Source organism: Sprattus sprattus, assembly GCF_963457725.1.
Source record: "Sprattus sprattus genome assembly, chromosome: 5".
NCBI lineage: Eukaryota > Metazoa > Chordata > Actinopteri > Clupeiformes > Clupeidae > Sprattus > Sprattus sprattus.
In genome coordinates, this window is record NC_137924.1 from 42,689,474 (window position 1) to 42,702,829 (window position 13,356).

The 13,356-nt window shown below is 42.9% G+C and overlaps 1 protein-coding gene across 1 annotated transcript; it reads left to right on the forward strand.

The window, feature by feature from the left end:
* Positions 1-11,906: 11,906 nt before the first annotated feature.
* Positions 11,907-13,127, forward strand: htr1aa (5-hydroxytryptamine (serotonin) receptor 1A a; the record flags this gene model as incomplete). The annotated part of the gene is made up of 1 exon (XM_080838978.1): positions 11,907-13,127. One exon carries the CDS (start codon positions 11,907-11,909, stop codon positions 13,125-13,127), a length of 1,221 nt encoding a protein of 406 aa, XP_080695104.1.
* Between the last annotated feature and the right edge of the window lie 229 nt (positions 13,128-13,356).

The window sequence follows — 13,356 nt, forward strand, 5'->3', positions numbered from 1 at the left end:
CATCCTGCTGGTGACCCCAGTGAGAAGTCCCTGTTAAGAAGCTCTTAGACGTCTACGACTACTCTGTAGCAAAGATAAATCTACGAGCGCTTTCAAGTAGTACTTAAGCGGGATTCCACAAACTACTAAGGCTTACAATGTTTTGGGATTCCTGGCCCCTGTAGTTCTATGACAGAGTTAGATGTGACATCAACTTGACCTCAGTGCTGGATAATCTCCAATTGTGAAAATACAAACCAAGTCTGGCTGTTATCAATGATACGATTTTCTTTCTTTCATTTTCAGGGAACCATGAGTTTGATTTTGGCGTTGATATGCTCGAGGAATTGAGGACACAAATGAACTTCCCCTGGTTTCTCAGCAACGTCTATGATAAATTTACCTCGCAGACTTTGGGTCACGGTATCGAAAGTCGCATCACTGAATGGAATGGGTTCCGAATCGGCCTCATGGGGCTTGTTGAGGAAGAGTGGTTGGACACTCTGGGAACTGTGGACAAAGCCAACATTGATTACATTGACTATGTTGTGGTAGCTGACCGTCTTTCTAAGGAGCTTAGAGAGAGCGGTGCTGAGCTGATCATTGCTCTCACACACATGAGATGGGGCAACGATATTCGGCTGGCCATGGAGGCCAAATCCTTGGACCTCATACTTGGAGGCCATGATCATGAATATGGGGTTCGTGAAGTGAACGGCATCTGGATAGTGAAGAGTGGATCTGAATTCAGACATCTGTCAAGGATTGACATCAGGAGGAAGGCTAACATGACTTACGAGTACAGTTTGGAGAGAAAAGACATATTAAGGGACATAGATGAAGATCAAGGGATCAAAACCATGGTGGATAAATATAATGGTAACATCCAGGTACATTTATGTTAGAATGTGTTAGGTATTAAAGGCCTGGGTATAAAGCTTTTTTTAAATCGAAATAGTGTACGTCATGCAAAGCTGTGGCTGCTAATATTGATAGGACCAAACAAAAGAGATAGACAAGGGTATTTGTAATTTGTATTTAAATTAATTTTAGAGTAAAGTTTAAATGTAGGCGTTTTACAAGTGTAAATTCAAATGTGTAAGGATGCACACAAGTGTATTAGTTAATTTTGCTATTGTTTCGGTATATTTCAGGGAACACAAACCATATGGGGATTATGGCATTAAAAATGCAACACTTTGTTTCAGCACATGATTGGGGAGGTGCTGTGCCACACTCAAGTGGACTTAGATGGCCGCTGTGCAACAGTTAGACAGAGAGAATGCAGCCTGGGCAATCTGATCACCAATGCCATGCTAGAGGCCACCCTTGCAGACGTGGCATTGTTGAATTCAGGTTTACATCAACTTGTATAGCTTTTGTTTGTATACTGAACTATGCCATGATATCTTAAGAGTAATGAAGGTCTTTGAAGGTGTATTTCAATATTTACTGACCATATCACCATTATTACCAATGACTGTTCTATTCTCAAATACATAGAGTGACTATCAGTTATTTCAAGTGTCAGTAAAGCACTTTAAAATATGTAAAACAGAAAGAACAGGAAGATTTCTGTAGTCTATTCTAAGAGGAGACTTAAACATTGTGCGTAAATAAGATAACTTTGTATGTTCTTGACAGGAAGTCTGCGTTCAGATCGCCTGCACCCTGCAGGTGAACTCACCATGCGTGACCTGCTGACGATCCTGCCCATGAGGGATATGGTGATGGTGGTGGAAGCCACTGGGCAGCAGCTTTATAAGGGCCTGGAGAATGCAGTCAGCAGATATCCTGCACTGGATGGAAGGTAGTCGTCAACACAATGTGAAGTTCATAAGAAAAAGGTCTATAATTGGTTTGGTTGGTATACATCTACAGTCTGTGAGTAGATTTGCTTCCTTTAAAGCACCAACATGGCCATTAAACTGAACTTTGACCCCTAGGAGGCTTTTGGTGACATTTCTCAACAGTCAAGTGTCTACTTACTGAGTCTTGTGTATCTGTGCAGTGTTTATCTTCTGTTTTGCATGTCCATTGGTGCTTTGGCCAATTGTAACTGTAAGATATAATTATGACTATTCCAGGTTTCTGCAAGTTGCTGGAATACAGTTTGGTTTTGATCCCAGTCAACAGCCTGGATGCAGGGTTATTGCTGAGAGTATCAAGATACAAGGCCACAGTCTAGAACGAGACAAAATATATCTAGTTGCAATGAAGGAATATCTAACAAAGGTACCAGAGATGTTTACAAGGTCTGGTCTCTCTCCGCAATGTCCAAATTAATGGAAGTTCAAGTTAATATATTTACTCCTACTGCTGACTCAAAATAAAGCTGCACAAACCATGTGCCCATTGGCAAACATTGATAAGTGCAAGTTCCATTTCAGTTATATATATTCATATGCCATTTCTGCACTGATCCTAAAGTGAACATTTCTACAGATTGAAGTTTGCAGATGTGTTTTTTAAATGCAAAAGTTTTGGAAACACATTAGAGGCCAACATTACCAACGTTACTCTAACTGGTTGAGATTTTGAAAATGCATGTGTTTGTTTGCAGGGGAGAGATGGGTATTCCATGTTTACTGACTGTCCACAGAAGTATGACGTAGAATCCGCGCAGGTCCTCTCAACAATTGTAATCAATCATTTTGAGTCTGGAAACATCGCTCAAGGCCTCAAGTCCTGCAAGTCTGGCCATCGTATGGGTCTTATCAAAACAACTAGTAGCCCCTCAGTTACAGGTATGTCGGTCCTTTTCATACCGGCCTGATAAACAAAGCCTCTTCAAACCCTGGGGACCATTTCTGTGTAACCATGCTCATTTGACCTAGAGGTCAGATGTCTCACTCTTGTCTTCACCTGTCCACTGTTGTCTTCCTACAGCCATTGAACGAGGTGCTGACGTCCCCGTGGCTATGGTGCCTGGAGTGGAGGGGAGGATATTTCATGTGTACATTGAGAGCCAGTCAGAGGAAGGCTGCTAGGGGGGGACACCAGACACTGCTATGGTTTAGACAAAGTTAGCAACAGTTTCTGTGTAAGAGAGAGCATATTATTTCTTATCAGTACTGATGGATACGTATATTTATATTTAGTAAATGTATATGTGCTAAGTGCTATACCGGTAAATACATATATTTGTATTTAGTGAAGCTGTTTTCTAAATCCTGTGAACTATTTAAAGTGTGGAATGTACATTAAAATGGAACATTATAATTATATTGGTGCAGTCTGATTGAATCAGTGATCCCAATGAAAACTGGGTGTGTCGTCACCTGGGTAAAATGAAAAGTGCTCGTCAACTGAAAACTGATATAACGATAGTAAAATGAGTGTATGATTGTGGTACTGATGCATGAAAATACTGACAACAAATGCTGAAATGGTTGTCAACAGGCAATTTTATAGCAGATTTGGTTTTATATAAAAATATATAAAAATGGAAAATATTAATGCCATTATTATAGCAGATATAAATAACAAAATAAACCCTCCTGTGAAAACCGTTGTAGGTACAAGGCACAAGATTTTGATTAGGAATTTACAGAAAGAAAGAAATGCATGAAATTTGAAATATCAAACAAGATTCAAAGAGAAACTTTACTATGACAGCAAGAAGGAAACTGCTTATGAAAACATTTGCATATGGATTATATGTCTTGTCTTTCAGTAGTATTTTGGGAAAAGTTTCCTCTGCAAGTACTTCTTTTGCGAAGTCAATAAAAAATGATTTGGTTGTTGTCGAACAGGTATGAGTTTTACACATGTGCATAGACATTTTACTCAGAATCAAGTATGCATTCAAACTCATGCATTTAAAAAAACACTCAATGGGATTTTCTGGAAATGTCGCTAATCCTTCCAAAGGCCATCTTAAAAAGATGGGAAAAAGAAGTAGCAGAGGAAACAGAAGACAATGAAGCCGATGACCCAGTTGACGGAGTAGATGTAGATGATCACCATGTCCATGTCGAATCGCCAGCCGCGCGAGTCGTCCTCAAAGTCCAGCGCGTCAAGACGGTACCCGCCATGAGGAAACTGACGCCTGCCAATTGGACTAGCCTGTCTCTGGAACCCTGGAAGGAGGAAATCTCATTACATATTGATTGCAAAGTGTACTGTGCACTCCAAGTTATCAGTTTAGTCATCTGTCCATAGTGATTCGGAGATATTCTGCTGGATATTTTGCCCTTCTTCGGCCCAAGTACATAGTCCCATCCCATCTAAAGTGTGTTTGCAGAGTGTGCGTTTGTTGTTCTCTTTATCTCTTCTTGTTGGAATTGTAACTGGAACTGAAAAGGTAGCTTAGCATTGTATGATTACTTCATTTATGTATTCACTATCAAGTTATCAAGTTTTGTCATTATTCATATTGTTTTTGTATGTTAGTGTTTTGGTGCGCGTGTGTTGGTCTGGTGGCCAGGAGGGAAGGAGTGTCTGTCAAGAAAGCGTTGCAACACAAAGAGCTGGAAGAAACCAGGCAGCAAGATCGCAATTTTTTTTTAAACTTTTAGTCATATGACTTTACTGTCTCTTGCATTTTTTTGTATTTGTGTTTTTTTAGCAGATGTGATGCGAGTACATGGCTAAAAAAAATCATTGCCAGGTAATGTGAAATACCCGAGCAAGCTTACCGCCCAAAATCCTGAAGATTTTCCTGCAGCTGGGAAGAGGCCACTTAGCACAAGTGGCCTTCTGGAATGTCTGCTTCCGTAACAAGTACTCTTTTGGGAAGAAGGTCCGAGCTGTTTGATTTAGTTCTGCAAAAAAGGTGGAGTGAAGGTGGATTTTATTGTACAGAATCATTTTCAGCATCTGTAATTTTGTATTTGTTGGAACCATGATAAGCTTATGTAGTAGTTAGTTAGTTTGGAAGTTTATTCATCATGGTAGGGCTGTTTGCCAGCCATTTCACCAGGATCGTATGCAGTGTAGTTGTATGTATGTGGGTAACATATTTCGGTTTTTTTTGACTTGCCACAATATTTACACGCTTTTCCCCTCTTCTCTGTATTGTGTATGCTCCTGTGCTTTTAACATTATGTATCCATCCACCTTGGGTTAAATAATCAACGCCGAATATAAAGATCACAACTGGACCTGGACCTGTCTGTTTTTTGTGGAACCCTCACATTAACTGGAGTGGCCGGAGCAGTGTAGCATTAGCCACCACTTAGCCACTTGAACTTAGTCAGAATTGGTAAATACAGCAGCACAAATGGTAATTACTTGCAGTGAAGAAAATGCACATATTTTCATTTTGTATATATTCATAAGTGTTTTGTTCAAAGGGGACCTCTAACACTATAAGATGAAAATGTTCACATTATCTTATAATTATTATCCTGGCTGATGAATCAATTCTAAATATATAAATGTATTTATATAAATGTATCTACTGACACAAGGATGATTTTGTGACTCACCCTTCTGGAAAAAGACATGGGATATGGCGGTCCTACAGAGCGGGCAGGGGGTGTTGGTGGGGCTGTTTTTGGCCAGGGTGCGCAGGCACGGCTCGCAGAAGATGTGGTTGCAGGGGTGGCACATGTAAGGGCTGAAGTACACATCCAAACACACAGCGCAGATGTAACCCTCACGGTCCCTGGTGAGTGTGTCCTCGTCCTCACTGCTGCTGGAGGGGTTGCCCGTGGAGCTCTTTTAAAAACACACAAAGAGAGAAAGAGAGATAAAGGGATGTATTACACCAGGTAATTCACACTGTTTGAGGAATAGATGCAAAGCAGCTCTCCATGGTGAGGGAGGCACTGGGGAATTCTTACACATCCTGTTTTGCAAAGCTTCTCCCATTGTCACCCTTTTCCTGTGATAAGTGGAGCCATGTCAAAATATAGATGGGAGTTGGATGATCCATTCCAGGATGTGAATTAGGCATCAAAAAAAGTAACTCAGCTGGGTCTCTAGCTAGGTTAATACATTCTGGAAAAAGCAATGTTGTAAAATAGAGCTTAATATCTGTCAAATATGTAGCCAATCTCTTATGTGGTCACACGGTACATACATTAATGAATTCTATATAACATACATACATTTTTTTGTCTCTTTCAGGAGAGAAAACTACTCTCACACCACAGAGACGTGTTGTGTGAGTTACTGCGAGGCTGGCTGTCAAAATACAGAGTTCTATTGTCAGCATCCTCGTGTGTGTGTGTGTGTGTCTAGGTTTAAAGTCCCTCGAGAAGACCACCGTAAGCCCCAAGAAAGCAGCCAACCACCTCACATAATAACCACCCTTACACCTCACACTATCTCCTGGGAACAACACGTCACTTCTCAAAGTGTGTCATCCTGAACCAGGCGAAGTGCCTTCCAAAAAAGTGCTGCAGGTTGAGAACAGCCTCACTGAGCCCTCTGCATTAAAAACATCATGATGTGCAGGGTCTCAATGCTTTGGATATTCTGATGGTTATTATCAACATACTTGACTGTACGTACACTGGATATTATTTTCAGACAGCCTATTCACATTTCTGTACCTCTGTAGCCAAGCATGGCTAGACCATAATCCTTGACGTATTGCAAATGCACAAGCTCAATAAGACGTCAGTTAGCACAATATGACCAAATATGACCATCATTATAATTCACGTGTCTATATGACATTGTGTTATGTCAGCAGCAACAAGACTACAAATCAGTAGCTAAGATAGTGAAACAATGAAAAACTCGATGACTGGGTAGGGTACAATAAGCAATACACTTAAAGTTAACAGTAGCCAATACGAAGGTCCTGTCCTCTCACATGTATGAAATATGCAGACAATGAGTGTTCGGGTACAACAGCTGATAACTACCCTCAGAGTCAGTGCAACATCCCAGTCTGATTAAAAATGTTCTATAGCTTTCCAGAACATTAGTTTGTCCCCCTCCTCGCGCAAACACACTCACACATTCGAAGGGCTCTCTGCCACAGCCTCATCAACCTGCCAACTCAGAGGCAATCCCACTCTACGGTGAGGACAATAGCGGCCTGCGAGAGTGGCTGCGTGTGACAACAGCTCTCTCAACAGCCAGTAATCACCCCGACTGATTCATTCGATGCAGATGGCTCGTTTCGAAAACAGTGCCGTGGCACATCTCCCAGCCGCTCCTCAGAAGAAATGAACTGCGCGGGATGTGATGAGGATGGCCGCCGATAGGTGTTGACAGCCAGCGGCAGAACATTTCTCTGAGGCCAAGTTAGAATAAGACATTTCTTGCAAGTGTTACTAGTCAATATTTACGCACGTTTCCTGAAAGGAAGAACTTTTTCAAGTATTTTTGGATTCTTTTCTTTAGATTTTCACTTTCTCAGAAGGCCAGCACAGTTTATAGATAAATAAACGCTGATGTTGTTTCAATTCTCACTTGAGAACCAACCATGCAGTCTCTTCCAATATTACACTGCACAGGCTCTAAGTCAGCAGAAGTACTGACTTGGTGGTAATGATCTGTGACACTCAATGAGAACACTTCCTGTTAGTTTAACACTGGCAATAAGATTTCCAAACTTCCCAAGTCTATACTTCTGCTGTGATTGGTCCACTGAACTGGTAGTTAACAAATGACTAGAACAAAATTTTTGACACATAAAGTTGTAAGTTGCTTGATCAAATGAAACACTTAATACCCCTCTGTGAACTGATACATTGTCAAAATCACACCATGGTTTTTTGGGGGAAACCTTCAGACAAAATTGCATACAGGTCGAGTCAAAAACCATTCCCAGAAAACCTTTAGTTTCTTAAGCGTCACCTTTGCAGATTGCAGATCTCAGTGTGACGAACTTCCAAACTTGCCCTTTCTGCTGTCAAAGACATCACAGGGTGCCATTATGGTCTTCAGTGAGGGGCCATCAGTGCCCCCTGCTGACAGAATACTGAAACTGAGCCTCCATTACTTTGTTGATCATTCAGTTAGTCCATGCATACCTTGCATTCTACTATTAGCCATGCTGGGGAAAAGACAGGCAGAATCAGCTGTGAAGCTGTTTCAAAGCAAAGAAAACAGAAATGATATGTTGTTTCATATAACTATCTCATTTCATAACTCTTGTCTCTCTTCAGTCAAATACCTCTCCTATTTTCATTAATCAAGCTTATTATTCTTGCACTTTCATTTAATCAAAGATGCGTATCGTTCTTGCATTGCAGAATAATTCTGAAGCTTAGAACAGATACAATATGGGTCTTAATCTATAAAGAATTCTTGGAGCAGTTTGAAGCTAGATTTTATGGTAATTCAAGCAAGGATTATTGCTGGGGAGAGTAACATGATACAAAAATAAATATGCTCAGAACACTGCCATTTCAAGGCATCAAATCTGAGCTCAGTGTGTGTGTGTGTTTGTATTTAGGTGCTTATATCTGTGTGCATGTAGGCACTATTGCTCCTAAAAATGTATATACTGATAAGATCACTGTGAGTTCCTCATAGATCCACAGCAGTTTGTGAAGAATGACAGATGGCTTCTCTACACTCAGACTTGGTGGCGGGTCCAATCACCATCAGCCAGCACTCGCACAGAGACTCTTATAGGTTGCAAGTCGCAGTAGATGATGTTACCTGCATCTGCTCCTGCAGCTGGCTCTGCCTCCAGCGCTCCCTGCGCCGCTGCCTGCGCCTCAGGCCCTTGATGCGGTTCCTCTCCCTCTTGCTCAGGCGTCGCTCCATCACACCGGCAGAGGGAGCGGAGGACGGAGACGACTCAGCTGGAGGAGTCGCCCTGGCCCCCTGCGGCGGAGCGACTCTACCTGGCTGCTGCTGTGGTTCCTGAAGCTGCTGCTGTTGCTCAGTTCTTTCCTCCTCCTCTTCTTCTTCCTCGCCCTCTTCCTCCTCTCGTTCGTCTTCTTCCTCCTCTCCGAGCTCAGAGCTGCTTAGAGACACAACGCGGTTCCGGAGGGTCACGGAAGGGCCTTGCTGGCTCATGGCAGGCGAGGTGGGTGCGCCCTGCGAGAGACCTGCCATGTGCTCCGCTGGGCCAGGGGCTCTGTGCCGGGGCACAGCCCTGGAATGGTGAGCAGCAGCAGGGCACGGTGACGACGGCGAGGCCCGCCTGGAGCCTGGGAGCGCAGAAGCCTGCAGGACGCCAGCAGATGATGAGCTGCCTCTGTCTGAAGCAGTCCCCCTCTGCTGATGCTGAGGCCTCCTTACCGCCTGGACCCTCAGCTGCTCCGAACCTTCCAGGGAAGGACAGCTCGGCAATAGGACACCTCGCCCCTCACGGTTATCCACGGTTTTAGAGTCTGTGCTTGAGGCCTTCCTGCTCGCAGGCCTGGGCGTGGTCACTGCCGGCCCTGCCAGTCGCCGCGCCACATTGTCTCCAAGCTCAGCTGCCTCCACTGTTGGGACCCTACTCTCCAGACTCAGAGCCTCTGCCACCTGCACAAGGTTGTCTGTCGAGTTGGCTGCCTCCTCACAGAATGCCATTGTCACACATACAAGCGTATCTCTGCCCCAGGAACGGCAGTGGGAAGCAGTGACCGGTGGGGGAAAAAAGGCAGCAGCGACAGCAGCAGGCAGCACCAGGGCCTCCCCTGTAGAATCCAACCCAAGCCCCCTACCTTCCACACACGTCCTGAACGTGTGTCCTATGGGCAGCTGTCACTCCATCCGAGCCCTGAGCAGAACTGAAAACACCGGAAAGCACACGCATACACACACACACACACACACACACACACACACACACACACACACACACACACACACACACACACACACACACACACACACACACACACACACACACACACACACATTGCACATACACTCACTGAGGTGTGGAGACACATCCTGGCCCCCTGAACTATTTTTTTTTTTAACTCTGTTGACAAAGTCAAATCCCCCATAGAGAGCCTCACAATAGTGGCAGTTCAGCTTCCCAATTGTCCCCGGGGCCTATAGAATCACAACGAGCAACAATGCAGTCATTGTGGGAGGGGAAAAATCGGCGAAATAACCAGAGCAACCTTTCCCAACTAACAAGGTCAGCTCTTTCTGCTTTCTGGTTGATCAGCAGGGGTATGAGAGCAACAGTACAATGCTGACCAGACAGAAGGGGCTTGTAAATCAATACAACTAGTGGGCATTAGACGGTCATTATGGTCATCAAAACGAAATGTTTGGTCCAAAATATGCACATTCTAAAAATTATTTCATTCCAAATTTCATTACAGATACAATAGAAATTCAAAACCACAACTCCAAAACAAATCATCAGGCAAAGATATTTGTTTACTTTAAGGTAATATGCACATCTTGAAAGAACAGTGGAATTAATTAAAATGTCTGTGAACTATTCAAAACATAACAAGTCAAATGATCTACACATTTTAAACGACTTCAGGAAACTTTTGTTTATCTGTCATGGTTTTGGCAAATAAATGTAATACATTAAATTACATTAATTTACATAGGCAGGCGTTCTTGTTCACGTTCACAAATGCTTTTTTTACAATGTGTCTAAGAGGAATACAGGTACGTAGGGCATATTTATTAATCAAATCATAATGGATTGTGAACTATATTTGGCAAACATGTTTATGGGTTTGTGTTCTGTTTCAACAACAATATTTTAAGAAACCCATTCAACAAGCAGGCACACAAAAAAATAGGAATCTCCGGTATGAGGACTCCTTTTGGTCGTGCGGGTGTATCCAAATGAAATGTTTTCAAATGTGTTACTGTTTAGGCTACAGGTGAGTCAGATATACACCAGGTGGCAGCATATTTCCTGTTTAGACAACCCAGAAGAGCTGTCTGTGGTACTGAAATATATTGTAAGATTAATTGTTACTTTTGCAAACAAAAAATAATGGTCTTTTCAGTAATAATACAATTTTGGAGATAAAAGTAGATAGGCGAATTTCATGGGCGATGGGCGAATTTCATATATCCATCTGATAAATATTGTCATTATCAAAACGTCCACCAACAAAAATTCAACCTATTCGAAAGAATATACGTATAATGTAAATGTTTCGATTATGGATCAAGCCTATTATCCACGGTGATAGGAAATGCCATGGAACACAGGCATCTTAAACGACACTTCTACAGGCCAAGCCACACTTAACATTGGCGACGAGACGAAACGGTGTGAATGCTCTGACACAGTTCCAAAAGATTCGTTGTGTCAAATCGCAGTGGCAAGGTTTTGAAACGCTTGTACCTCACGGTTTGACGTGTTTAAACTCAGTCTGTCAAGACACGGCATCATGGCAGAGTTTCGGACAGAGAAGAGACAGAGGACTACTTATTAACTTGTTTGAAGAATACCAGTGTTCAGTCAAAAAGATGCAAAGTATCAAAAACAAGCGCAATTCCACTGACTGCTGGCTAGTCATCTTAGTTGGTTAACTTTGCTGGCCAACTGACCAGCTAGCTAGTTCATAGTCTGGCTTCGAGTGGTGTAACTAACTAACTAACTAGGCGTTGTTATGAGATGCTGGTGCTGTTGCAAGCTGTCCACGCGGTATGAGGCGCCCGTTTTATAACGCTTCATTTGTTGCCACAAGTTGCTGGTGTCAAGTACTAGTTGTAGCTCGTCTCGTCGCGAATGTTTGGTCCGAACTGACCTTAAAGTGCACAGATAGACGCGCGCGGGCGCACTCTCTCCATGTCTCGCACACACACACTCAAGTGCGCACACCCCTCTGGCTCGCAACCTCGCTGGAGAGCGGATGGTTGGTCGCAGAACAAAACGTGGAGTATGTTAACGACTTCTTCGCCATTTGACGTCGCACCACAGTTGGTATAAATCATTTCATAGCATTAACTGCGATTGTACCTTTCTGTTCCAAAGCTTTCTTGTAACCGGGTTTCTCTGTCGGCATGCGTCCACACAGTCTTGGCGTCTTGCTGGATACCCAGACCGCGGCGACGGATTGACATTCCTCAACACTGTTTGCGCAAACGAGATGGAAAGCGCAAACAACAGCACATATCCAGACGTCCTGGACTGGAACAATCATACAACAGAATTATCTGAAGTTGCATTAAGCTATCAAATTGTCACGTCGTTGCTTCTCGGTGTTCTAATTTTATGTTCCATATTCGGTAATTCATTTGTAATCGCAGCAATTGCCTTAGAGAGGTCCCTTCAGAATGTACAGAACTACCTGATCGGGTCTTTGGCTGTTACGGACTTAATGGTGTCGGTATTGGTTCTACCTATGGCAGCCTTGTATCAGGTTTTAAACAAATGGACCCTCGGGCAGGACATTTGTGACATTTTCATATCTCTGGATGTGTTATGCTGCACCTCATCGATTCTACATCTGTGCGCAATAGCCCTGGACAGATACTGGGCTATCACTGATCCAATAGACTACGTTAATAAAAGAACTCCACGGCGAGCTGCAATCCTGATCAGTGTGACATGGCTGATTGGGTTTTCCATTTCAATACCACCTATGCTGGGATGGAGAAAGCCCGAGGATCGGGCTATCCCTGAGGCATGTACAATCAGCCAAGACCCGGGATACACCATCTATTCAACTTTTGGCGCGTTTTACATACCGCTCATACTCATGTTGGTTCTTTATGGGAAGATTTTTAAAGCAGCCAGGTTCCGAATAAGGAAGACATTCAAGAAATCTGAGAAAGGAAAAATATCAGCAACTTGTTTTACCGTGTCACCTGTAATCTTCCACAGAAAAACTACCGAAGTGACGTACAATAACTGGAAGCAAAGCGTGGAGAGTCCGGATGGCTTGTGCGTAAACGGCGCCAAAAACAGTGGAGAGAAAACAGAGTCGTTAATTGAAAGCGACTCGAAGTGTCATCTGCCGCTTCCGAATACAAACCAATCGGTAACGGATTCTGAAAGACGGAATGAGAAAAATATTGAGGCCAAAAAGAAAATGGCGTTGGCGAGGGAGCGCAAAACAGTAAAAACTCTCGGGATAATTATGGGGACCTTCATCTTGTGTTGGTTGCCATTTTTCATTGTAGCTTTAGTTCTGCCATTCTGTAAATTGAGTTGCTTTATGCCAGACTGGCTAGGAGCAGTGATCAACTGGCTCGGCTACTCAAACTCTCTCTTGAATCCAATAATATACGCCTATTTCAACAGAGACTTTCAAAATGCATTCAAGAAAATTGTGAAATGCAAAAATTTCAGACCGGTCATTTGTTAAGGAGAAACTCATCTTTGGTATTGTTATGGGCACTGTATTTCTGAAATAACATGTTACTCATTTAATTAGACTGCAACAAACTGACCAACTGAGACTGATCTATAGTATTGTGTAGAAAATGTTTGGTCGACAGCACAAAAATTTTATGTGCTTTTGCAGAGTTGTGCTGGGACAAAAATGTGGCCCTGAACTTGTCCACAAGGACCAGTCCATGGATGGATGTGGTGTG